This window comes from Equus caballus, chromosome 11 (genome assembly GCF_041296265.1).
Source record: "Equus caballus isolate H_3958 breed thoroughbred chromosome 11, TB-T2T, whole genome shotgun sequence".
Classification (NCBI taxonomy): Eukaryota; Metazoa; Chordata; class Mammalia; order Perissodactyla; family Equidae; genus Equus; species Equus caballus.
In genome coordinates, this window is record NC_091694.1 from 17,607,850 (window position 1) to 17,634,966 (window position 27,117).

Below are 27,117 nucleotides of genomic sequence, written 5' to 3' on the forward strand. Positions count from 1 at the left end.
AAGGGTGCGCGTCTCATAAATGCCAGCGGGAATCTCACACCTAAACCTCGGGCAGGCACGGTCCACACCTCCAGCACCCACACCCTGCCCGAGGCTCATGCTCCCCTGGCCCGCCCCAACAGTAAGTGAGCACACGCAGGACTATAAAGGTCCTTCAGACAGACACATCCCACAAACCACACGCAAGGAGAGGAGCAGGAGTTCGACTGTTCCAGCTTCAGGCTCAACGTGTGAAGCCCACGTTTCAGAAGCAGGTCCTCCCAGCTCTAAAACCTAAGCCAGCGAACAGCCGCACACGCAAAGGGGGCGACCCCCTGGGCGAAGCAGGCTCCAAATTACCTCTGTCAGATTTTGCCCCTGCAGGGGGTGGCTTTCTCTGCACTTTCTTGGTAGCTTAAAAGAAAAATCCACAGACAGCCTTGTTATAACCAAGCTTAAACGGGGCCTTCATGAGCTCTTCTTCACGCTGTGGACACTAAGCCACATCCGGCCAGGCCAGCCCACAGAGGTGAGCTAGGCAGGGAATGGGTTCAGGGAGCAGAGGCCCTGTCTGGCAGGAAACAAGGTCAAGGGGACCCACAGGGGGGATCAGTCCACCTGCAGCTGTCACGTAGGAGTGGGTAAGATCCGAAGAGAAATGAACGCGCCGTTTCTAGCTATGACTCCAGCTGTGTGAGTCAGCTGGCATAATGTTAAGTGAAAAAAACCAAGATCAAAACCATCCATAAAAATCACAGTGCTGTTAATTACCCCAAATCCTATGTATTATACACATGAGAAAAAACACTATGAGGGAAGACAAGCCAACAGTCTGTAACGAGTGGCCGTCCTGGCAGGCACCGCCCTCTGGCAAACTTGGGTTCAACGCCATGGCAAAACCATGCAGCAGACGAGGGGCTCTGACTGTCCCCTCGGGCCAACGAGCAGCAGAGACACAGCGAACCAGCCCAGACCCCATGCAGCCCCCATACAAGACCCACAGGCCCCTGAGTACCACCTGGAGCCAACACAGGCCAGACAGCCTGAGCTGTACAGATTGAAACCCGGCTGGCTGGGATAGTCGCCTGGGCAGTGGAGGGGGGAAGCTCAGCCGGGTTGTCCCCAGTCCCCAAAGAGGACGACCACTCTTCATTGCATCACTGGAAACAAGATGGCTCACTGAAGCTTCCTGGTGCTCAAACCCACTGGGTTTCACTCACAGGAGCCCAGCGGGATGGGCCTCCGGTTCTGTCAGAGGGTCCCCCACGTCCCCAGTGAGTTAGGCTGCACAGGGGCTGCACCCCATGCGAGGTCACCCACAGTGACCCATCCAGGCTGCTCTGTCTGCAGAGAGACGGCGCCCAGGATCATTTAGGGGCTGAAAAACACCTCCTGGGGCCCTGGACTTGGGTTAGAGAAGCTCAGAGAAGCCTCTTTCCTGCCACTTATTAGCCACGTGGCTGCACTTTCCTCATGCTTTAAATGAGCCGGTTAGCCTTGGCCGTGTGAACTCTCAGAGCCTTGGTGTCTCCACTGACAAAAAGCATTCAGTATCTCCCTCAGAAAACTGTCAAAAGGACGAGAGGGAAAACAAACATTCCGGGGCTTAGTGAATTGCAGGCGTCCATCAGCTGCCGGGGGTTGTTAACTGTCAGGCCTGCAGACACAGGACGCTACAGCCTGAACCCCGCCAGGCGGGGAGTCCAGGGAACATTCTTCCTACCAGAGCCGGGTGGGGTCTTCGGGGAGGGTGTGGTTTTCGCTGGAATCCTGGTGGCGTTGGCCTGGCCTTTCTGGCCTGGAGGGGCTGCTCCCCGGGGTGTGGCAATCTTCGTTCCAGTTTTATCTGCCCCCTGTAAACAGAAGCACCGGAGGGTGGTTTTTACGATCGGGAAAGGTGACTGTCACCCAGAGTCCATGCCAGCCCCACTCAACCACCTTGACTCAAATGAGGCTACGACTGGGGTGACCCTTTGCCTACTAGACGCAGCGAATGTCTTCTCAGTCACAAAGGTGTGCTGGGCACACGACCCACAGCCCCACCCAATCGCCAAGCTCTCTGACTACCACTTCCTTCTAGGGGAGCTGTTTACAGGAGTTATCAGCATGAGTCGTGCTACTGCATTTAACCAAAGGCCACAGAGCTCAGAGCCACCATCAGGCTATCATCTACCCAGTGTCGACGGGCAGGACATGAGTAGACCACTCCTATGCGGACACCCATTCTCTGACTCTCCTCAGGGATTTATTTGACTGATGGTGGTTGGTTTCACCAGAGGTCCTTGGAGACGCTCTTGAACCTAACGAGCCAACAGAGCTGGGTGGTATTTTTTTGTTCTCTCTCAAACAACCCTTAGGTGTCAGTAACCCTTAGGTGTGCTAGGAGCCCTGGGGGTGAGCACCAGCATCAATTAGCAAACTGGCCACAGGTTGAGAGCAAGTCTACACAAGCACAGTGTGCTGATCGGGGGCAGTTACTGGGTCTGTTTACCCAGAAGATGACCTTGACACATAACACAAACTCCAAAAAGAAACTGAGGGTAACCAAGGACCATAAGGTGGTTCAGGAGGGAGTGCACTAGGGGGCCAGGTGTCGCTGCACAGCGATGCTGTGAGCCCCGAGGAGGGCAGTCTGGGAGCGCTCCAGTTACCAAGGCCAGGAACAGACAAAGGGACCCAGCTGGATGGTGATGCCCAAACCAGGCTCCCACCAGGTGCCCTAGGGGCTGTTGCTCTGAGGGACCCGGGGAGCTGAGAAGGAGGGCACCAAACCCCTTTTCCCCGGTTCAACCAGAATTTTAACTGTTCTGCATGATGCTTGTGGGTAAGAGCTCATTTGAAGAAAGGTCTTTGCAGCCAGGAAAAAAAAAAAAAAATTGAAAACCACATTAGAGCGGCCTGATTCTTTTCAAAGGCGGTTTCCTTACCTTGACTTTCATCTCCTTTGTTCCAGAACTGCCAGTTCGGGGTGTGACAGAAGAGACGTGTTTAGGAGAGGAAGATGGCTCTGGGCACACGGCAGGGCTGGAGGGTTTGATCAAAGGGTCTGAGCTACCAGGAGTGGGGCGTTGGGGGCTAAGGCAAGGCCTATTTTTCAAGGTTTTAGCACAGGAAGGTGTGGATGTCTTAAACATAAACATAAATAAAATCAAAATAAAAGTCAGCACATGGGGGAGGGGAGCAAACTGAAAAAGGACAGTAAGTAAAAATAAATAAGGCAGGTGACGGTTTAAAGCAGGGGTCTCCAAACTGTCTGGACCATGTACCCACATCAGTCCTTCCAACCAGAAGAACAGAGAGTAACCGGGCCCCTCACGGACTTGAAGGTCCTTAGCAGTTAACACAGATGCCTTGATGCCAATATACGATGTACATCAGAAAACTTACACGTGACAGAACTTTTAAGAGAAGATGAAAACCGGATGGTAGTTCCACTATGTTCTTTCTCCAGCCCATCGGATCTTCTTGTGCCCCCCACTTTGGAGACCACTGGTTTAAAGGTGTTTCATGCCCCCAGAATCAATGGAGATCACCAAAGTATGTGATTCTTAGGATGTTTTTCAAGAAAACATCCCCAATGTGTTATGGGTCAGAAGGGTCCCACTTTCTGCTCAATTCTGGGGGAGGAACTCATGCTGGCCCGCTAACCCTGGGTCCTGTTCCAGCACAGACAGCCTCATACTTGCTAAAATCAGGACTGTGCCTGCCTCAAGCCTGAAAGATTCTCCCTCGTGCCACTTAGGTTACACACACACACACACACACGCACGCATGCTTTCTGATTAAAGTCTGAAATAAAACAAAATACTATCTGATGGATCCTAATCTGGCCAGTGTTTACTCTTGAGCACATTCCACCTAAGGAAATGGCCTGGGTGGGGCCGGCGGCCAATGGGACAGGCATCTGTGAGCTGGAAGACCTCACAGCGAGAGCTGCCCCCTTGAGACAAGGACACTTGATGGATGGCGGCTGACACCTGGGGTCTGTTCTAACTGCCTCTGGGGGACTTTGACCTGGAAGCGTGGCCCTAGTGGAGGAGGGTGGTCTGGGAGGGGGAGGGGCCGTGCCTTCAGGAATAGAACCAAGAGGCCAATCCAGAGCGTTCCATGGAGGGAGTCAGAGCTACAGAGCAGGGTCCTGACTGGAGACTTCCTCAGGCTCCTTGGGTTTGCTTCCATTGCCCTCGGATTCCCCCAGAAGTGGCTGAGGCCCTCTCGGCGGCCGGCCGGCCTTGGCAAGGAGGGCCCAAGGATGGAGCAGGGGTCTGAGGGGAGGGAGGCAGGCTGAGGCTCTGGGGCCGGTGACAGGAGAAGCTGGGGTGGGTACCAGCAACTCCTCCTTCCCCAGCTGCACAAGGTCCCCTCCACCGGCACTGCTTCCCACCTGGCCAAGGTACGTGAGATGTGACTGCTCACTGGGAGGCTGTGTGCAACTCCAGGACAGGGAGGTCGTGCCCACATGTGCGAACGAATGAATGAACGGAATACATGCATGCACGAGGCTGGGACTCCCCTAAAGGTGCATCACGATTGGCAAGCAGCCACTGCTACGGCTTCAAGCATCTAGGGCAGAGCCTCCCAAGGCCCTGCAGGACCCTCAGCTGCCTCACCAGGGTCTAGTGATGGCGAACCCTGACTTCCTACAGGGCGGCTGGCGCTTTGGGGAGCGGCCCTCGACACGCGCTACCAAACTCCCAGAGCTACCGTCTGCACCCGCGGACTCCATCAGGGCTCCAGGACCGATTAACACCCAGATGCTTCACGCAGAATTTGTATTGGAAATTGGAGATGACGTTAAATAGGTCCTTCTCTTGGGCCACAGTGGGATTTTCCTGGGACAGCCCTACTGTGCATTTACAAGAGAATTTTCCAAGATGCGAAGACATTAAGGGAGTAAACTACAGCTGAAAGGAGGCAGTGAGGGCGGGCGTGGCTCTGGACACACTTCTGGTGGCGAGCAGGCTGCTCGAGGACTCTTCCTCTGGCTGGTTTCTGGACTGACTGAAGTGTAAGTCAAGTCGCCGTCTGGGCAAGACTTCAAGATGGCATCTCCTGTGCCCTGGCCACACCTGTCCCCTTAGCCTTCAGGGTGCGTGCCAGGTTTCCCTCCTCCAGGGGCCATCCCGCCCGCTCCACAGCAACCAGGCCGATCTGCTTAGGGTTCTCGAACACACTGTCTCTTCATGCTTCTGGTCTTTGCTGTTCCTATGCCTCAGAATGGCTTTTCCCACCACTGCCTCGCCAACGCCCCTTTCCACTTTCTTCACAGCCTGCCTCTCTTCAGGACCTCTCCAGAACCTTCTGCCTTAGGTTGGAGAGCACCTCCTTGATCAACACTCCTGAAGGCCCCAAAGAAAATCTTCCATGTATCTTAAACATGGGAGTGTGTCTGTGTGTGTTTGCTGAGCCTAGTTTTGTGGTGGGAAGTGTAAGATGTGCAAAATTCAAACTTTATTGCAGACAATTCAAACATACCTTAATTTACTGTAAACGTCTCATTTAAACTATGCCAATGCAGCTGCAATTAGGAACATTAATTCATTCACCGGCTGCCTGCCCCGCCCTGGCATACGTATCAAAATGGATAAATGCTGGGATTTGAGAAGTTTGCAGAAAAGCACAAAGCACTTTGAATGACAGTTGTGCTTCTGTGACAAATGCTCCCCACATTATATCTAACAATTACTCAGACGTAAAGCATGGCCGCCCCATAAGCTTGACGGCGGCAGCGAGTTTCGTCAGCTTACCTTGGATTTTTTGTCTTCGCTTCCAGTCCCATCTTTGCCTTTACTGACCATGCGAGCTGATAAAACAGGAAATGAGAAAGTACGTTACACCTGTTTGTACAGCTCACGGAAGGAGCCTGATGCAGTTAAGCTGATTTCTGGGGATGGGAGCAACGTGTTCTGTTACATTGGGCTTGGCGGAAACCCAGCTGACTTTCTTTCCCCGTGACTCTGTTAGGTCTCACGTTGTTAGTGTCAACACGGCACACTGGAGCCATTGCTCAGAACACCCTGGCAGGAGGGGGCAGCAGGCTGGCCGAGGGTGGGGACATGCAGAGGGGACACAGCGGAAACTCTTCTGGGCACACGTTGGCATGGGCCGTTAGAGAAGGAGGACAGTGCAGGCCCCCTCCCAGGCTCCCTCTCTGTCTCTGCCAGGGTCAGTCTCCCCCAGATGGGGCCGGCCCCACTCCAAGGAGGGGCATTTGAAAGCCCCAGGGCCATGGATGGGGCAGCTCAGCCCGGCTCCGGCCCCCTGCGGGACCCCTCCCTGCTCATGCTGTCACTCAAGGAGCAGGGTGAATGGGTGGTCTTTCCAGAGCCTGCCCCTCACTACTGGGGGCTCCGCTCCAGGCCCAGCTGCTCTCCCACGAGCCCATCTCACCCCTGACCCAGCCCTGGAAAGTCGTCTCACCACCTACAGGCCCTCCTGAGGGGACAGGCCTTGACGTTTCCCCAAATTACCTCAAACTAGCTACCATTGAACATCTTACAGACAACCTCTGGGTTTTCGGACCAAACCATTGATGGCTTTTGTGTTTAGAAAGCCACACCCCTTTAGACAGGTGAAACGCGTCCACTTGTCTGCCAGGCTCACCTCTAACTCATCTTCTCTTTTGTTGACATTCGTGGTTGAAAACTGACTATAGATTTTCGTCTTTGGTTTCAATATTGTATTTCCAATGCCCCAAGGACAATGGGGCCTCGTTGACTGTCTCACTGGCCACTGGACACTGGACTTCTAGAGAGATCAGCACTGATGACCTAGCCCAGAGGTCTTCAAACTTCACTGTGCAGCAGAATCAGCGGGAGAAGTTGCTAAAATACAGATTCCTGGGCCTAGCCCAAGACTCCGTAAGCCTAGCATGGGGCACAGCAATCTGCATTCTAACCTGAGCCCCAGGTGGACCTGATTCCCATCCTTTGCCCAAATCAACCAGCATCGTCCATGTCACAACAAAAGCATCTGCTAGATCAGCATTTCCCAAATCGGGTACCACGGAACAAGCCCTCTTCCAGCTATTAGCAGGTGGGATGAAAGGAATTTGGGAAATTCATACTACGTATCCTTCTCAGAGGGTCACAATGTGCATTAGAATATTAAAGGACCTGACAAGTCCTGCAGCGGCAAACCCTGTTTAACTTTGTTTAGCCTGTTTTTTCCAAACTTACTGGACCATGGAACTTTTTTCCCTGGACACATCTATCAACATCCAGTGGACCAGTATTCAATGAAATACCATTTCAGGAAACACTGTTGTCATCTGTCAAGTCACAGTTATTTGTCCCCTACTATTTTGGAATTTAGGATATTTTAAAATAGGCTAGAGGATTTTTTTTTCCATCTTAAATTTTAAATACAGGTGCCTTTATCTACAACATTTCAAAGTTTTCTTGACAGGTAGAAGCTAATCAAAATTTAACAAATATTTGCAACTGACAGGTTAAGTAACATCAATTTCTGGGCCTCAGATAATTCCAAAATGCCAAGGGTCCTAACGTGTGAATGTGCCCAACTTGCGGCCTGAGCCTCATCCAGGACATGACCTGTCCTCTCCCTGACAGGACACAGAGACCCCGACACCTGGGAGCCTCCCCTCCCACCTCTCCAGCTGCAAAGGGGCTGCTGTGATCATGTTTCCCAGGGCTCCCAAGGGGGCCGGGCTGAGACCCCTCAACCCCAGCACAGGGACGCCCCAGGCTCGCTGAGGGACGAGGAGGTGCTTGGACAGGACACTACTGTTTCTGCTGTAGTCTTTCCTGTCACAAGGTGAGGCCATGTGGGGTGGGGGTTGTTGGGCCGAAGGCTCGGCGTGGGCTCCTCGCTACCTCCAAATGCTTGTGTGTGTGTCACCTGCTGCGTGTGAGGTGCTGTCCACTGACAAGAGCAGCAGAAGACAGGCTCCCACCCTCCGACTCTCTGAGCTGTGCGGTACCCTTCAGTACCTTCTGGAAGGCACTGTGGTGTACAGTGAAAGGCGTGCCTTTCAGAGCAGACCTACCTGGATTCTGAACCTGGCTCTGTCACTTACTACTAGGTGACCTTCAGCCAAGTACTTTACCTCTCTGTGCCTCGGTTTCCCCCTCTGAAAGTGGGGCTAATTGTGCTCCCTCGGGAGGGCGGGAGGGTTCTAGACAGTGAATTTAAGGCACATAATAAGCCCTCAGACATGGAGCAGATGTCCTCCTCTCTGCGGAGTGTGGCCCACTGACCTGTCACCAGTGAGCTGATGGCCCACCGTGGACAAATCGAGTAACTGGAGAAACAGACAGGGCAGAAAGCGCCGGGTAGGGTGTTGGTGACATGCAAGATGGTGGGCAAGCGTGAGAGCAGCGTGTGACCAGAGCCTGAGGGCAGGAGGCGGCCGCGGGTGGGTGAGCGGCAGGCCGGCGGTGGCCTGGTGGCTGTCCCTCGGGACCTCGGAAGCAGCAGGAGTCGAGGGGGGCTGGAAGCTCAGTGGCAGTGCCCACAGCCCGGGTGGCACATGAGGTCACCGGGAAGGAGCGAAGGACACAGACCTTCAAGACACAGACCTTTGAGCTGAGGAACCCGGCTGACGGGCTTCCCCGGCAGGCCAGCTGCAGGCCGCTTTCCAGATGGTTCTGGAAGGTCAGTCTTTTTTGTGTTCTCTCCCTCAGCGGGGCCCTGGGGCTCTTGCTCCTCTCCAGGGGCCCCCGGAAGTGCAGTCCTTTCCAAATCCACCTCTGAGCGTCCCTGCTCCTTCTGCACGTTGGCTTTGATGTCCACGTGGAACACGAACTCAGGGGGCACATGGGGGTGCCCTGCGCTGGGCCTGTCGGGCTCTGAGACCTGGGTCTCTGCGGAAACTTTGGAGAGGAAATTGACAGGGAGGGGGCTGGCACCCTCATCTAGGAAACCAGGGGTGCCAGTGGCTGCTCTGGAAACTATTTGGGGGGGTGGCCTGCCTTGGGTTGGGGAGCTCTGCAGACTTGGGGACACCTGGGAGGGAAGGGATTCCTGGGGCAAGGACTCATCGATGTCGCGGTCCTCGTCGACATCCTTGTGCCCCAGCCTCTCTTTGCCCTGGAGCCCCTTCAGAGGAGGCCCCTCCTGGTGCAGTTCTCCCCAAAGCTGGCGTTCCAGCAGCTCGGAGCCGTGGTGGCTTCCCTCTGTGTCCTCAGGTTCTGTCCCCAAAGCCTGGTGTGTGGCCGCCCTGGGGCTTTCGGGCAGGATGGGAGCCCCAGGCATGTCGGATGCGTGCTGGTGGGTCAGACCCAGGGTTCTCGGGTCCATGGCCTCACCTCCGCCGCGCCCTGGCTCCCTGAGGAATCTTTCCTGGACGACCTTGACACTCCCAGGCTCCGTCTGGAGACATACAGGGGAGGTGAGCTTCGGAAGGGCCAGACCCTCCTGGGCCTGGTCCCCTAGTTTTGGTCCCCACTCCTGGTGGGGCTCCTGAGGGCCTCCTGTTGGAGGAGGCAGTTGGCAGATGGGACGATGCTGAGGAAGGCAAGAGACCACCGGGACGGGACCTTCTGGCTGTGTCGCCCCCAGAGGCAGCATGGAGACCCCAGGAGCTTCTCCGCTGAGTCCAGGCTGGGCCTGAGAGCTAAGCCCACTGGCCAGGAGCCTCTCAGGTGCCTCCCTCTGCTGGCCTGGGACTCTCAACTCCTCTGGGTTTGAAGAGGCAGCGGTGGCAAAAGGTTAGCAAGGGCGCATCAATTATTTAAGAGCTGGAACACACTCTTGAAATAAGACAAGCACATTCGAAGGGCATCACAAGCCCAACCAACAAAGACAAAGGCGCGTGCGCTCTGGCTCCTCCTCGCTGCTTCTGTTTGCTCAGAGTGAAAGCTCTCTTGGTCTATCTGCCACCAACTCGCTGTGAGCATCTCCCCTCTCTGGGCCTCAGTTTTCTCATCTGCAAAAGGGGGGCTCGGACCTGGTGACCTCCAAGGCCCGTCTAGCACCGATGTTATCCCTCTGCCTGTTGCAGGCTCAGAGCACGTGGGCAAGTGCAGGCTGCTGCCCCTGCCGCAGGGCCGCCTCGCACTTACTCCACTCGGCCACAGAGGCTCTCCTTCCCAGGGACTTTGAGCCTCCTGGAGATTCTGGCCTCCAGATGCGACCTGGCTTGGTTCCAGCGAGGATCCCCTTTCCTCTCCCTCTCTCTCGCCTCCCTGGTTTGACAAGCGAAACCAGAGGGTGCCCACAGACCAAGCCTGCCTCAAGCCCATGTTCTCATAGATTTGAGAACTCCAAAATTTATCATCATCAGGGCTCGAGTCTTCACTAATAGACCTACCATAAGATTCCTACAAAGAGTAACATGACTCAGATTTATCCTGGTCATCGGCCATGGCCAGGCCTCCTGCATCAAGTGGGGCAAACCACAGTGGCAGTAAAGGGCCCTGCATGGCTAAGACGCTGCCAGCCCACGGGGACCACTGCTATCACCTAGTCACACAACTTGCTGTGTACCAACCCAGTGGATGGAGGGCACACTTCAAAATCTAGAACCCCAAAGGATTCAGGGGCTTGGAGGAGAAGACTGGATGAGGTGAGGGGAGGGGGTGGGAGGATGCCGCGTGTGTCCACACATGTGTGCAGTTGTGGAGACATACAGGGAACATGTGACCGGCTCTCTCTCCCCAACCCAGTCGGAGGAGTCCACTGTAGGTGCCCGCTGGTTGCTAACAAGAAGCTCGGCCATGGCTCGCCCTCCCCTCCCACCCTTACGTCAGGCCTCCAGCTCACGATCTCATTCATTTCCTGTTCTTGGCATTGACCCCAGTGCCTGCCAGACAGCAGGCGATCAATAAACGAATCCTGTGTGGATGACCTGGTGTCAGGAAAACGTGCTGATTTCTGCTTTCTGCAGGTTCTACAGGTGCCTTGATGGGGCCCTTGGCCAATCCCGGGAAGAGCAGCCCAAACGCCAGAGAGGCAGGAAACGCGCGCCACGGGAGGCAACCTGAGCAGGTGCCCTGGCGCCAGGACTCCCACCAACCGAGGGCTCAACAGAGCAGAGGCGGCGGGAGCTGCCGGTCATCCCCCTACCCCAGCGGGCCTGCCCCCACTCTGCTGCCTTCCTGAAACAGCTGTCCTCGCAGAGCTCCTCAGACACTGCTCTTGATCGGGATGTTGGTGGACTCTGATACACCGCAAGACGTGAAAAGACCCTCACTAAAAAAGAGACCAGGGCCCCAGATGCAAATGGTCAACATGCCCTGAGAAGTCATCAATGTATGAGCGCACAGTGTGCGGGCGTGTGGATCCATGAGGAACCTAACACAATGCAATGACACTCCTGGAGGAAGGAGCCAGGCTGCGAGGACATTCTGTTCAGTCTCCAGGACACTGTGAAGTGCTCCGTAAACACCGCAATCACCGGCAGTTGGGGGGTGGGGAGGTCCGAGGTAAACACTGCGATGGCCTCAGGAATCCGGAGAAACTGTCCCCCGCGCCCCCTCAGAAGGCCTGCTCCTCATGACACTTCGAGAAGACAGCGAGCAGACCACGGGCCGACCTCCCCCATCTATCTCAGCGCCCTGCAGCGCCATCCTGAAGCATCTTTTTCTATCTTAGGTACGTCACGAACTGAGGCTGCCGGAGGTTTTCCTCCTGCAGCAGGAAAGAGACCTAATAACTGTGCTTTCGTCTACATGGCTCTTCCTAACTTGGATTGTCTTAGTACTAAATAGTATTTGCTGCAGGCCTTCAGCAAAGAAAGTGTGTGCGGATCACCAATGTGTGGGAATTTCACAAGGTTTCAGTGGAGGGAATCGGGCATGGGAATTTAGACCAGAGGTGTCAGGCAAGGCATTAAAATATGCCGGCCTGAGGGCAGAGAGAGAAACCTCACATGTGCAGACTGGGGGCCGACTTCCCATTGCAGGTGTGTACACCTTTTAGCTACATGATTCTGGGCTACTGTCAGAAAATTTAAGAATTCAGTTAGTGCAAAAGTAAAGTTTCCAGAAAAGACGTTGGCCTTATCTTTTCATTGCAAGGAATACATTTTAGGGGCATGTAGACACAGCCTGCAACAAAAATTTGTAGAAAAAAAATCAAATTCACTTCTTTTTACGGAAATAAATGATCATTTCCAGAGGTTATAAAAGCCTCTAATTTTACCTAAGCTGAAAATCATGACCTTAAAGAAACAGGAGGGGGCCGGCCCGTGGCACGGCGGTTAAGTTCACATGCTCTACTTCAGTGGTCCGGGGTTCGCTGGTTCGGATCCCGGGTGTGGACAGGGCACTGCTTGTCAAGCCATGCTGTGGCAGGTGTCCCACATATAACATAGAGGAAGATGGGCACAGATGTTAGCTCAGGGCCCATCTTCCTCAGAAAAAAGAGGAGGATTGGTAGTGGATGTTAGTTCAGGACTAATCTTCCTCAAAAAAAACAGAACAAAACAGGAGGCAGGATTCTAGTTAACACATAGACTGAGGTTCCCGCTTATATTGACTATTTCTTCTAACGTTTTTCTGAAGCTCTTTGTAAGCCTAAGAATGAAAACACACTTTCTGTGCCATATGAGATGAGAAACATTAGCCCACTCGGGGGCAGTGATCCTTCCAGGCACAGGAATGTGTAGTCAGGCCTCAAAATACCCTCCATGAGACATCTCCTCAGGCTGTCTTCCCAAAGCCAGAAGGTCCCAGTGCGGCACTAAACGATAGACAAATCCCATATCACTTTCTGGAGAAAAGAACAGTGTCTTTGCAGCTCTGTTGCAATCTAGAAGCTTCCACATTATACGTAGACTCTCGAGTTCATTTATGCAGCAAAAGGTAGAAAACAAACCCAGCCTACATTGTATCAGAGGTCTCCACTTCCTAAGATAACGAATCTCTAGGATTTTAAAAATTAAGTTCTTAAAACATTTACAATATACAATTATAGAAAGTTGCTTTCCTTGAACACAGCCATTTTGGTCCCTAAGAAGAAAATTATAATAAGGTTTGAAGGTTACACAGAAGAAAGTTGAAAAGAAACAGCTCGGTGGTGACACGGTTGAGGCCTTGCTCCCGGGAAGCAGCCGGCAGGGAGACCAGCCCACCACACATAACTGTGTGTCTGCTGGACACTCATTCTGGATCCCGAGGCTGGACACGGCCGGCTTCTTCCAGAACACTAACCGCCTTAGCAATGACTCAGAAATAGTTTTAAAAAAGGAAACCAAACGCTGGAGCTCTTTCTGTATCTGAACAGCCCACTTTGATAAGAACTAACTCCTAAAAATCTCCTGGACCTCTGAATTAGGGCCCACACCGAAATTCTCTTTTCAGAGTCGAGTCCATCTGAGAGTTGCCGCCTCCCTCCTCTCAACCCCGAGCGTGGGAGGGAACCCCAGCCCACTGACCTTGAGTCACGTGTCCAGCGGCTTGGTCTTCCAAGTTGGGGGTGTCTCCAATGCCTGCTTCTTCAGCTGGTTTATGCGTCAGCAAATAAAGAAGATAAAAGCAGAGACAGTTACTGTTTGCTAGAAACAAAGCTCTCTGCATGCTCTGGCATTTCGCTGAAGACACTCAGGCAAGGCGCACCTCACGGGGGCTGGGGCTGCACCTCTGGCTCTTTGCAAACGTCACTGCCCGGGATGTGGATGGAAACAGCTCACTAAACAAACCCCACACACCCACACACCTTACAGGTGCCCACAATCCAGGAGGAAAGAACTCCACAGGGACCCTGGGGTGCTGAGCACCCTGCTCAGCAAAGATGCACAGCATGGGTGAGGTCAGAGGAGCAGTTCGCTGCTCAGCCACTGCCAGGGGAGCCAGGTCTGTGTGGCAGCTGCACTCCCAGCCCCACCAGTGCTCCGGGGGCCCCCGAGGTGCGGGGAAGGACTCAGTGTGGGCGTGGAGTCAGGCTGGGGTTCCCGCCCAGGTGTCACCATTTACTTAACCTCTCTGAGGTTTCCTCATCTGGAACCCCAAGGTGACGATACCGGTTTGTCTTGTAGGAGGATGGTGAGGGTTAACACGAGAATTTGTGTGAACGTGTTTAGCAAAGGGCCCGGCATGTGGAGCCCCAAAACTCCAAATTACCAGGCAAACCCCTTTAACTGCATGCCCAGAATAGGTGCTACCTCGTTAGAGGAGACCAGCAGTGCCAGGGAGCAACTCTGTGTCTCGGGCTCCTGCTTAGGGAGCCACAGCTCACCCAAGACACCAAAGACAGCTCACCAAAGACTGAGAAAAGTTTCTGACCGCATCACCAACAGTACTGAAATCAATAAGCTTTCATACAATGCCAATTTCTGCATCATGAAAAAATCAGGATATTGCTACAGGACAATGGATACAACCGTCCAGAAGAAAGAGTCTATAAGGCAAGTTGGCCACACATTGACATGCACCGACCTCACGACCCCAGAACCAACATGATGGACAATGACAGAGAGGCCACCGCCCTGAGAAATGCCTACAGGTTGCTGGCTGGGCCACCAGACTTGCGATGACTCCCTCTCCACACCTGAAACAGAGATGCCCAGTTGCCTCCACCGGCCACCATATCATGGAGAGCATGGATGAGGGAAAAGAAAGATTCCCTGGGCCGCTGGAAGCTACATGATGGCCTGTTGGCTGGCCCAGGGCAGCCGTGCTGAGGGTGGGAGCGGGGCTGCAGTGGGCTCAGGAAGTCCCCATCTGCCAGCCTGTAGGCACGAACACCTCTGGATCCCCTGCAAGCTGAGTCTGTGCAGCCCATGAGGTCTGTTGGTGACAGCTCCACATCATCTGACAACAGCCAACTGTCCGAGAGGCACAGCTCCGAGTAAAGATTTGGTCTGAGTTTCTGACAAGATCATGGAAGAAAGGTTCAGAATGACAGCAAGTCCAGCAAAATGGCACAGAGTCCTGGAGACAGAGAACATGAGGAGACGTTCTGGGCTGACATCATTGCCGAGGCACCGGGAAGTTGACCCACTTCCGCATACCAACGCAGAGTTGTGATATCCTGGCCCAGGCACCAGTCAGAAATTGGAGGCTGGTGATAGCTCTGATGCCCTCCCTGATCCCAGCAAGAGAGGAGCTCAGAGAAGCCACAGGGAGGGAGGGAGGCTGGCTGTGCGACAGTGGCTAGGCCGTCACATCACTATATGGCCTCTCTACATCCCTGGAGCCCCAAGAGGGAGGCAGGGATTTCTGCAGTGGGGCGGCCACACCACATCCCCAACTGGACCTCAAATGGGAAGTCCCAATGGAGCATCAAGATACAGCAAAGAGGACGTGCCAAAGGGAGGTGCTAAACTAAGGTACATATTGTCAAAGTCAACAGCTAAAAAAATGTCCCTCTGACTCTAAAAGCTCTCTATCTCACAGAGGCTGTAAAGGGTGGAGAGGGCGAAGGGGAGAGAAGTTTTGAGGATTTCTTTGGAGAGAGTGGCTTGGAGGGCTGGTGGTGACCACATGGCAACCTCCCATCTCAGTCCCAATGAAGGGTTTCAAGGTGCCACTTGGAGACACTTCACACGTGTCCCCTATGGTTAGCAACATGGTGGACCTCTGTCAGAACCCCACCTGGGAAAGCTAGAGGAGGAGACGGGCTGGACCTGCTTTGGTGGCAGAGCGAAGGAGCGTGGTGACAGCCCTGTGGTCAGTCCGCATACCCAGAATTTGTTGGGGAAAGAACGCTCGTGTGTTTCCCAAGGAGCCAACGTGGGCACAGGGCAGCAATAATGTGGGGGCACCTAGACCATGTCCAGCAGGCCACCAACAGGATCAAGCCGACCTCAGCAGAGGTGCGGCGGGGGGGCGGATCTTCAGACTCCCAGGAGCTGAGGAAAGAGGAAGTGCTTGCCGGAATCAAGTGCAGAGGGAGCAAGCTTCAGGGGGGACAACTGGCATGGGGGAGTCTGGAAAATTCAAAACAGGTCCCCACAAGAGACAGAGTCAACTTTAAACACTGCAGAGAGTGTGAAGCCAGCTCTCGGTAGTGCCAGTCCAGCAAGAAGTTTCCTGCCCGCCTCCTCTCCCCTCCTGGGCCGGGGCTGCAGCCCCACTGAGCTTCCACCGCTACGCGGGCTGGGCATTCTAATTAGCATTTGCAGGCTGTGTTTTGGGACTATGGAGACGAAAGCAATTTGATTACCTAGGAGTGATTGAAAAGTCAAGAGTCAGCTAAAGTGTTCATCCCAGGCAGGAAAGGGGTCCGTCACTAAATAAATTGTCAAGGGACAGGGGGAGACAAAAATCAAGATACCCATGATGTCACCCCACGAGTCATTCCGGGGTCTTCAAACCACCTTCACTCTCAAGGATGGGGCCTGCCTGGCTTTGAGAACGCCCCTCCACCCCTCTCAGAAGACCAAGCGGCAGAGCAGAGCCCACTGTGACGGAGTGGGGGGCGCTGTCCGGCCTCTGCAGGGGCGCTCTCAGCTCGCCGAGCCCTGAGGAAGGGCTGCGGGCATCCCAAACGGCTGCCGGGAGCACCATCTTCAGGAGGGAAAGAAAACTCCCGCCTGGGACATGTACCCCCCTCTCCACTGCTGGCGACACCCTGCATTTCTGCTTGAGCACCCTCCAAATCATCAGGCTGGCGGCTGGAGTCCCTCTGTGAGCCCCATGAAGGGAATGTGAAGGACACGCAGCAGGAGCGCAGCCGAGCATCCGGTCCCCTGAGGGCCTGGGCGGCTCTCCAGAGACTCTGGTGCCCCGACGCCAGGGCTGGTTCTGGCCAGCGCCTTGTCTGAGCTATTTCCCATCATCCGTGTTGACAGGACAGTCTTGTCTTGCCTGTCCTATGCAGACACGTTTGAAAAGATAAGCCTAGAAACGGAGGCCGCATCACCTCGCTGTGTTCCTCAGGGGCTGTCCGATTAAGACCCTCCAAATGTGGGGTCAGTCATCTGGACCACCCTGCTGCACACCAGGCACTCCTGGGGGTAAACTGTCCCCTGGGAGGTAGCCCTGTTGCTGGGCAGCGTCCACTGGGAGGGTAGACAGACCTCAGGGGTGAGGAAGGCAGGATCTGCCATCGCCTACCTCAGAGAACCCTGCAGAGAACTCTCTGGAGGTGAGGTGCCACTGAGACAAGGAGAGAAGTGAGAAGGAATCCGGCAGGTCCTCGAGCCTCTGGGAGGCTGGCAGGCAGCCACGGAAGCAACAGGCCAGTGAGGCATCAAGCCCAGAACAACCCGAGATTCCCAGAGGCCGGCATCCACCCACGTTCCTGCCTCCCTCAGAGACGAGCATAACCCGTGCTCCCACCCACTCCTCCAGCAGGTCAGCTGGGCACCCGGCGGCACCTGTCACACGCAGTCCTGGGAGCCACCCTCACCTGTGGTTCCTTCTGGGATCTCCGAGTCGGGCTGAGCGGCCGCCTGCTCACCGGGGGCTCCCTCGTCCACTAAAGGTGCAGTCACGTCTGGAAACCACCAAGAGTCACCTGCGGGGCCAGGAGGAGCCTTGCCAGCCCCTCCCCTTTGCTTCTTGTAGGGGGCAGTGAGGGACGGGGAGGCAGGAGGAAGCTCAGCCGCATGCACAAAAGCAACACAAAGTAGGGCCCGAGCAGTGCTCCTGCCTGACGGCCCCCCAGGAAGCAAATTCATATTCTGCCTCAGTGGGATGCCCAGGCCACCTGCCAGGAAAGCCGGGGACAGACAGTACCCATGTCAACACTGCAGTGAGAGAGACTGCTGGGGATGGCCCCAGGTGTTTCTAAAGAAGAAATGTTGAAAACCAGACAATTGTTGTGAGGCCTTGGGCAAGTCCTTTGTCCTCTCTGGGCCTCAGTTTCCTCATCTGCAAAATCACCACCAGGTGACCTCCGAGTTTTCCTCCAGTTCTATTCCCCTTGTTCCCCCAAGCCCATGACCCAGGGTTGAAAAGCCCGGACTCCCCTGGGTGTTGTCCAGAGTCGGGTGCCTGACAACAGGCTTGCAGATGGGTCTGCCTTCAGAGCAGTGGCCGGAGGCAGAGACCACCACCAGGAGCTGCTGGGCTCTCCCATCCAGGTGGACTTCCCCAGTCGGCATTCCTCCCCAGCAGTGCCCTGGCACGCTCCCGGGCCGCTCCAGGCAAAAAATAAGGAGTCATCAGCTTTGAAAGCTTTCCAAGAGCCTGAGTCAGTTTAGTCAAAAGGAGCCCATTCTAATTACAGTCTTGGGAGCAGGCGGAGCTGCCCGGCAGCACCCAGCCCAGCAGGCCCTTCCCTATGGGGCGAAGCTGAAGCTCGTGGGGTCCACACGTGTACAGAGTCCAGAGTGCAGCAAGATTGGCCAGAAGACTCTTCCAGAATAATGTTGATGGAGCACTGAAAACCATGATTTGGGAGGCTGGCATGAACTCTGGCATCGGTGTCCCAGGACTTTCTCAGGGTGGTAGGCAACTCGCAAAATTGCCCTAACAAGATCAGTGGGAAACGTCTTGTGTCACCAGCTCTAGGGAGGAGATGAAGAGCGTTTGGCCTGGGTCTTCTCCTCACTAGGCTGAGAGCCATGGGGGAAGGGCCATGCCCACTGTATCCTCCGCGGATGCACCCTCACGCCAAGCAACTGGCAGGCCCTTGACAGCTGCTTTCTGAGTTCATTCAAAGGGAGACGCTGGGGCAAGGCTCTCACCCTGTGACACAGCATCCAAAGTAATGGGCAGGGCCCGAAGAAATGCTGAGAACAGAACCACGAGCCTCCTTGGTTGGGGGATGGGGAGGTAGAGGGGCAGATACCGCAGACGGGTTACTCATAAGCCATTCCCAATGCCCTTCTCCCTTGATTTCTCCTACTAAAGGGGCTGAAAAGCAAAATGCTCAATGTGCCAGCCTCTCTTACAGCCAGGGGTGGCCATGAGATCCAGTTCTGGCCAATGAGACAGAAGTGGAAGTTGGCCAGGTGGGGCTTGCAGGGAGGTTCTTGCTTTCCTAATAAAAAGGGGACACGTTTGGTTTCAGGGCCCTTTTGGCTGCTTTGCTTTGCTACTTTCTTCTTGCTTTGAAGGCAGATGTGATGCTTGGAAGTGCAACAGCCATCTTGTAACCATGAGGCAACAATCCAACCATTAAGGACGGCAGAAGATAAAGAGGGAAGAAGACTGGTGACACTGGGGAGCGGCTGCCCAAGTCTACACATCTTATTATGTAAGGCAAATAAACCTCTTCATATCTATGCCACAGTTAGTTGGGTTTTCCATCACGTGGAATCAAACACAGTCTTGACTGATGTAGATGGGAAGCAAGAGAGGGTGGTCAAGACCAGGACCCAGGAGCACTTTAGGAAATACAAGAGGAGCCTTATAATAACCTAGACACCCAATGTCCGGAGAGGAGAGGTTAGAAGATGGGCTGGAACTAACACCATGGCCGAGGTCCAGGGGCCCAGGCCAAGCCCAGAGTGCAAGAAACGAAGGACACTAAACCAAGACCAGCCCCAAAGTGTGAGCTTGGGGACACGCACTGACCTGCCCCCTGTCCTCAGCCAAATGGCTGCGCCGGGACCTGGTGGCTCATGAAAGAAGAACAAGGTGGGCAGGGACTTCTGAGGGCGTTTGGGGATGATAAGCGACATGGAGCAGGGGCTTTGAGGAGCTGTGCCTCGGCCCTGCTTTGTCACAGACCCCAGCCTCTTCAAGTGTGTCTGCCTCAAAGCACACACGTGATGAAGGTGTCCATCCCTGGCACTAGTGAGCAAGGCACAAAGCGGGGCTTGGCTCCCACAGCACTCCGGGGCCGGAGCCCCGTCCTGCAAAGCATTGAGCGAGCACATCTCTCAGCCAGAGGGAGACCCAGCAGCACATGCAGCCAGGAGGGTGGCACGCATGGGCTCAAAGCATGGCTAAGCGCAGGCTGGAGGCACGGAGGGAGCTGTCTGCACGAAGTAATGAGAGGAGGGAGGCCCCACCTTCCGCGGTCGGAGTGCTCTTAGCATCAGAAGTTTCAGAGCCTGGTTCCTCAGATCCATCATCGGCGGGGGTCTGCAGGGGAGATTCTGGAACATACACAGTGAGCCCCTCAGAATGGCTGCCTCTCCCCACCCTCGCCTTTTGACCTCAGGAGGAACTTGGAGTAGTGTCTCTGGAGCTGAAAAATACCCAGTACGGAACCCAGATGGACAGAACATGCCACATGATGAAACCATAAAGGGGACCACTCCCACCCCCACCCAACACAACTGCCCCCCCCCCACACTAGGGTCATCAGGCAAAGTAGCAGGTGAGGCACAGTTGTTGTTGGGCGAGAGGAGAAATTGCCTTTTAATCAGCTAGTGGTTCCAACTGAGGCGAAGGCTCTTACATTGACACAGAGGCAGCGGATACCAGCAAGCTAAGGCAGGAGAAACCCGGGGCTTTGTCCTCTCTTACTGGGAGATTAATGGGAGATCATTGCCATGAATTAATGACAAGTAGACACCTGGAAAAACACTCTGACAAGGAGTTAGCTCCGGGCAGACACCGTGCCTTCTAACTGCACATTTGCCTGCGTGTCTGGACTTCATCCAGCTGCTTTCACAGGAAGCTCTCCAAGTACTGACCAACAAGCCTTGAGTGACGCCTGAAATGTCAGCAACAGTTACCTACAAGAAAACTGTCCTTTCAGAATCCGAAGCCAAGAAGCTTCCGGTAGACTCAAAGTCACGCCACCGGGGGTAGCCCTGGAGTCAGTTTCAGGATGGGGGTTGGGGGGCTGGTTCTGAGCATGAGGCAGAACCTTGAGATGAAAAAAGCCAAGTGGCGTTCAAGGGCACTTGGAGATCAGACACCAGGCTCCTTTGCTAAAACACCTCCCTGGACACCAGCCCTGGCCGCGCCCATCCAGCCAAAGAAGGGCTAATTCCGCCGAACAAGCTCCCTGGTCCTGGAGCTTGCAAAAACCTGCAGACAGCCTCAAGACGCCTGCAGACAAACGTGAGGGATGTCACGCACACTGTCTGCTGAGCCTTGTTATTACTGACCAGGCTTGACTGTCCGAGCACAGAGCAGGTGGGCGTGATGGCACCCCAAGCAAGCTTGTTTCCCAAACTCCCCCTCCCCTAACCCACCCCGAGTCTGCAAGTCTCATTATTTGCATTATCCTTGTTAAATTTCCTGGAGAGAGGGAGGGAGGGAGGGAGGAGGAGGAAGCCTCTTTGAACGTCTTATCTGGAAGGTATAACCTGTAGCACTGTTTAATTCATCAGGGTGCATTCTTTCATCAGTTAACCAACTTTCACTCACTCTGTAGCTTTCTTTGGCTGTACCTAGTCCTATTCCGACTTTTAGCATTCACTTAGACGCTCTTTGTTCTAGTATTTCACATGTGATTTCTTGTCATTATTCAAAATAGTCTCTGTCACTTATCTCAAATGTTGCTAGTAAAGTGACACCTTCTGCCAAGTCACAGCCCTCGCTCCCCATACAAAAATAACTCATTCTAAATCCTTAGCACCGAGAATAAATTTGTTGAGAACTATGAAAATCTCTTAGGTATCACTTTCTTTCTTTCTTTTTTCTTTTATTTATTTTTTTGAGGAAGATTAGCCCTGAGCTAACTGCTGCCAATCCTCCTCTTTTTGCTGAGGAAGATAGGCCCTGAGCTAACATCTGTGCCCATCTTCTTCCACTTTATATGTGGGACGCCTGCCACAGCATGGCTTGCCAAGCAGTGCCACGCCCGTACCTGGGATCTGAACTGGCGAACCCCGGGCCGCCAAAGCGGAAGGTCTGAACTTAACCGCTGCACCACCAGCCGGCCCATCACTGGCTTTCTTGGGGGGTATATTCTTCAGGTTAGCAAACTATCTTCAAATGCTTTCCTTTCCCAGTGGTGACAAAAAGATCAGCAACTTAAAATTTGCATATATGTATATATCATATACACATGTTTTAGCATAGACCTTCTGGTCACATTTTATGTTAAAAAATTGAATGGTTTTAGTAAACATTAGGCAACTTGAGACACAAAATAACTTGGTGAACTTATCCTTACTTTACAAATAGAATTTACTTTCCCTGTCAAAAACTAGGAGTGGTAAAAACCACTTTTTATTTTCATTTTTTTAAAAAAATGAACTTATTGTTTGAGAACAGTTTTAGATTTATGGAAAAATTGCAAAGATACGACAGAGACTACATCCCACCTCCAGTTTCCCCAATTATTAACATCCCACATCATGATGGTACATTTGTTGCAACATAATGTATATTTTTAACTCAATTTTTAAACCAGACTACCCTAATAGAGTGTCATTGGCACAGTTCATACGGGGCAGAATTCAGGATGTTGTGATTCTAGGTTCGATCCCACCCATGAGAGGTTAATAAGTGAAGTTTCAGGGGTCGTGGCTGAGAGTGACCAGAGGCAGCTGCCTTGGAGCTGGAGGTTCTGCTCAAGCAGCGCCATATCCTAGCCCCATGACCTCCGAGAGGAAACCCTGTTTGTCATCTGTAAACTGGGGAGAAGAACATCTGCTCTCAGCCCTCATTGTGAGCATCACCTGAGACACTGGTGGTGAAAGCCTTTGCCACTGGTAGAGTTCTACAAAAATGCCTCAATTATCACCTTAAGGAAGTTCCCTTACAAGTAGGGTGGCCATATAGTTTATCACCCAAATCGGGACCCCTGAAAGTGAAAGCAGCAGTACTAACAATGACGCAGAACAGACACGTGCGGGGATGTGTGGGCTCAGATCCTCAGATGAGAGCTCAGCTGCCCTCTGTGGGGACCTGAAACTTAGCAGCTCCGGTTGGAGCCAGGCTATGGCCTGGGAGAGTCCGAATGCACATTTCTTGCTACCACGTGGTGCCTGACACCAGGCAGGGAGGTCTGGGCTCACTGGGAACGCTTGGCTGGAGCGGGCGTTTCCCCCACTCCCCTCACCCAGAGCTTCAGGCTGGCTGGGATCCTAAAAAAGCCAGAGGGCAGGCCCTGAGCTCCCAGGGACAGCACGCCCACCTCCTCTAACTTGGAGCCCACTGTCTAATTCCCAAGCTGCTCCGACTCCAGCACATTCTTTCCTTAAACAGATACAGAGAAGTCAGCCTTTGAAACAAGGTCCCCCCAACAAGTCCTGAACCCTCTCCAAGGTAGGGATCATTGTGCCACATGCTTCCCAGACCCAGGGCACCTCCTGGTCACCCTGCCTCCTCCAGGGAACTTCTTGGACACATGTACCCAGAAGAGGGCACTTCCCACCTGGGAGCTCCACCACTTTGATCCACTACCCGACACCCCAGGCTGCAAAGTCTTTCTCTGATGTTTAGCATTAAAAGAGATAAGTAGATTGTTTGCTATTTTGTGTCCTTAGAAATGGGTCTGGAGGGCAGGCATGACATCCTTCTTACACTGGGGCCAGCTTGGTGCTCCCCAAAGCGACTCAGGGGCTGGCATGGGGAGCAGGAGAGAGGGCTCTGTGTGCTCCACGGGGCTCCCCAAACTTGGGGACGTGATGGAAGATCACGTGAAATGAAACACATTTGTTTGGAAGGGGAGAGGAGGAGGCCTAGCCAATTTGGCCAAAAGACTGTATTTTAGAATATTTAGAAGTTGATGCAGTTTATTAATGTAGATATAGTAGGAATCCCAGAGCTAACAAACTCTTGTTGAATAGGGCCCAGACAGGCCTGCAAGGAAGAGAGAATGTATAAAGCCACATATTTTGCATGCTAACCAATACTGCTGATTTATAGGTTAACAGGTGTGGGGAAAGACTCAAGAGAGTACCCTGTATTAATTAGACCGGCAAACCCCCTGCAATCTTTGTCACACTACATCCACTTATGTGGCAAACTCTCCTTTGGAAAGGTACATTTTCAAATAGGCTCACATTTTGAGTTATCTTGGTCCATTCAAATTATGAGGCTTCACTCTATGGGAAATTTAACACCATAAAGTATTTAAAATTCCTTTAAAAATCTGGATGCAAACCCTTCCTGCCAACCCTTTCCAAAGCAAGTGGGTTGCCGGTGATCCCCCAGGCACCGGGCCTGTTGTGCAGGACTATGCACTAACCTTTCAGACCGTGGTCCATGTCACCCTCCTGGTCTTGCAGCAGAGCGTAGCCCCCCTGGGAGGGGAGCTCTTTCCTCTCCTCCAGCCCATACGCGCCAGCATGATCTTCCATCACGTCGAACTCCTGGCGGGGCTCAGCCATCCTGGTTCAAGGCCCACCTGGGGAAGGAAGATGGGAGGATGAGGCTGGGATGCTGAGCCGAAGCTAAGTGCTTGGGGGTGGGGTGGGGGCAGGGAGAGAGGTGCCACCTCCCCAGTTCATGGCAGACCCAGGGCACCTCCTGGTCACCCTGCCTCCTCCCCGCTGACCCTGCACACCTGGTGGTTTTGAATATGAATTGATGTGATGTTGGTGAATTAAAAGTGCACAGACATGTAAATAACGCTTTGGCAGGAATACAGGAGCGAGGGATGAGGTTGGGTGTCTGGTTGTTGGGAAGGGGGTACAGGGATCCTCCTGCCATCAACAGGGATCAAGGCATCAGCAGGGCCTCCTGGTGAGGAAAATGAGGCGCAGAGAAGCAATGTGACTGTCCCATCACCACAACTGCCCAGCGGAACCACCTCCTGACTGGGTGTCCTGACTCCCCGACTCCGAGTCCGGCAGCCCCTGGAGGTCAGGGCTGTGGTCTCCACGCACCTCACTGGCACCCACCGCGACCCTTAAGGTGTGCATCCACGGGCCGGGCTGAGCAGCCCCTACCAGGGCCCCGCGGGGGACACCAGGCTGTGGAGCTGAAGAGCGACAGGCCCCCCCCTTTACCTGCAAAGCCCCAGCTGAGCGGCTGCGGCTGCTCCACAGAGCCCGCGAGAAATGAGCACTAGTACTGTGTCCTCATCTTTATCAAGAATATCTGGCTCTTCATTTTAAAAATAACTCACAACTTTGAATTTCTGGACTTTTAAGAGTGCCATTTTGCTCTGGTTCATTCATGCTATTTTGGATTATTGCATGTTTTACATTTTTATCTCTGTAATTTGAGTCTCCTGTCTTTTACTTTGATATCTTCCTTTTAAATGATCTACTTATCTCATATTATTAATTTTCTACTTTATATTTATTTTTATGCTTATTTTTGAAACTCCCCTGTTCTAGTTGCTTTCACTTCCTCCTTTTATACTTTTATAATTATTGGTCTTCATTTTTATTTCTTAACCTTTAAAAAACTCAGCTGTCTATGTTTTGATTTATTTTACATACATTTAACTATTTATTATATATATTTACATGTACATATATTTATATATTATATATACTATATAATATATTATATATTTATATAAGTTTATATAATACATATATTTATTAACATATATGTAATAAAATATATGTAAACATTATTTACATGTTTATTGATTTATTTTACATATATTTATTTATATTATTATATTGTTTCACTATTTTTACTTAAAACTTTCTACTCTATATTTATTTTAGTCTTTCATTAATTAATGTTTTAATTTTTTTGAGATAATTACAGACTTACAGCAGTTAATTTTAACCTTTTTGAAATCCCTTTAAGATATATTTTCCCGATGTTACCTTCCATCTTTCTAACCTTTTAGGTTGCTTTTATTTTCCTTTCATCTTTCCTTTATCTTTTTTGAGGAAGATTAGCCCTGAGCTAACATCTGCCACCAATCCTCCTCTTTTTGCTGAGGAAGACTGGCCCTGAGCTAACATCCATGCTCATCTTCCTCTACTTTCTATGTGGGACGCCTGACACAGCATGGCTTGCCAAGCAGGCCATTTCCGCCACACCCAGGATCCAAACTGGCAAACCCCGGGCCACTGAAGTAGAACGTGCGAACTTAACTGCTGCACCACCAGGCCGGCCCATCACCTTCCCTTTTTATAATTGTAACTTTTATAATTTTTTCATAATTTTAATCTAAACTTAGTCTTGATTTTAATTTTTAAAATTTGTGCTGCCATTTCTCCTTCTTTATTACCTTTCATGTATGTTCTTACCTTTATTCTAATTTTGTTTGCAGTATTTACTTTAAATCTCTAATTTTCCTTTATAGTTTGTTAATAGTTGTCCCCTACGTTTCCGTTTTCATTTCACAGACTGTTCTTCAGTGGCACACAGGAGGGAGGCATGGGTCACTTGTCAAGGGGACAGCTGATGAGACAAACTGGAGAGGACAGGGTCCTTCTCCTTCCTGCCTCCACTGCATCCAGCTTTCTGGTTTCTGTGATCAATGAATAATGACCGCCTGCCACAGGCCAGGTGTAGAGGGCACACCTGATGTCACGCATTCTCTAACTGTGCTATGAGTTGCAGGATGTTCTAAAGTCCATAGTCTCACCTCTGACAGGTGTTGGGCAAGGCATATACATGGTGGGCTACAGGGTGACAGGGGCCGGCTGCCTAGGGCAGAGCTTCGATCTAACACTTCCCAGACTGATGCTGGCGGCAGGAAAGCCAGGCACTGTGGTTATAGCAGCTGGCCACTGGCATACTCATGCCCAGCTTCGTTCCTCTCCCTTCTAGGCAGGACACGCTGGTGTTGGTGTCTGAGGCCTCTTCTCCACCCATGATGTAGGATAAGGAGCTGGAGAGAGCTGGGATGGTCTAGGAGGGTTTTAAGAATGAGGTCAGGGGGACCTCTGCTGGGCCAGGCAGAGGGTGGGTGGCCTGGCTCCACTTAGGCGGCTACTGTCTATAGAGAAGGGGCACATTTTCACTCTCACCGAGGCCCTCGTCCCTCAGAGACCCTCAGGAGCGGCGTCTGAGGCTGAGTGTCTCCCGGCCTCTGACGTCTCCCCAAGGACAAGCAAGATTTTTTGTTTTTGGAAGGTCAAAGTCCCCTTTCTCCTTCAAGGCTTAGGATTTGGCGGTGCTATTCTCTACCTTGAGATATGCTGAGAGTCTGCTTCCCTTAGAAAGTCCCCAAATGTAAGAGCCTCTCTTCCAAGAGGAAGCGGTTCCACTATCCAAGAATCAGCTACTGCTCCCCACCCAGCTCTGGGCAGCAACGCGCCTCTCTTCCTCACGGAGCCTCTCTCAAGACGTCCCTGGTCACTGACCGACTGCTCAGCCCTGGGACCAGCCACCTCATCTGGCTGACTCACCAGGACCCCCGTCCTGGAGCCCCGAAGCTTGAGGCGTCCCAGACTGGCTGGAGACACTACACGCACCCCAGGCGGGCCAGGCCAGCCAACTCAGGTCACCCCGTTCAACCCGCAGCTAAAGTCCTAGCCAACACTAAGAAGTATAACGAGCCCTCTGGTTTTGT

The 27,117-nt window shown here is 52.8% G+C and overlaps 1 protein-coding gene across 21 annotated transcripts in view; it reads right to left on the minus strand.

Annotated features, from left to right (window-relative positions):
* Positions 1 to 27,117, minus strand: part of MAPT (microtubule associated protein tau) — a 102,114-nt gene that overhangs the window by 23,183 nt on the left and 51,814 nt on the right. For 4 of the 21 annotated variants that reach the window (XM_003362537.5, XM_003362532.5, XM_070226079.1 and 1 more), the window contains exons 2-5: positions 23,875 to 24,033; positions 13,319 to 13,384; positions 5,727 to 5,782; positions 1,703 to 1,832 (exon numbers count right to left, since the gene is read on the minus strand). In XM_003362537.5, the coding sequence (XP_003362585.1) occupies positions 1,703 to 1,832; positions 5,727 to 5,782; positions 13,319 to 13,384; positions 23,875 to 24,016 (394 nt within the window). In that variant the 5' untranslated portion in view covers positions 24,017 to 24,033. Of the gene's footprint in view, positions 1 to 339; positions 394 to 1,702; positions 1,833 to 2,906; positions 3,105 to 5,726; positions 5,783 to 8,519; positions 9,621 to 13,318; positions 13,385 to 17,235; positions 17,323 to 19,789; positions 19,877 to 23,874; positions 24,034 to 27,117 lie in introns of all 21 variants that reach the window. The other 17 variants (XM_003362536.5, XM_001501581.5, XM_070226077.1 and 14 more) reach the window with 11 other exon arrangements.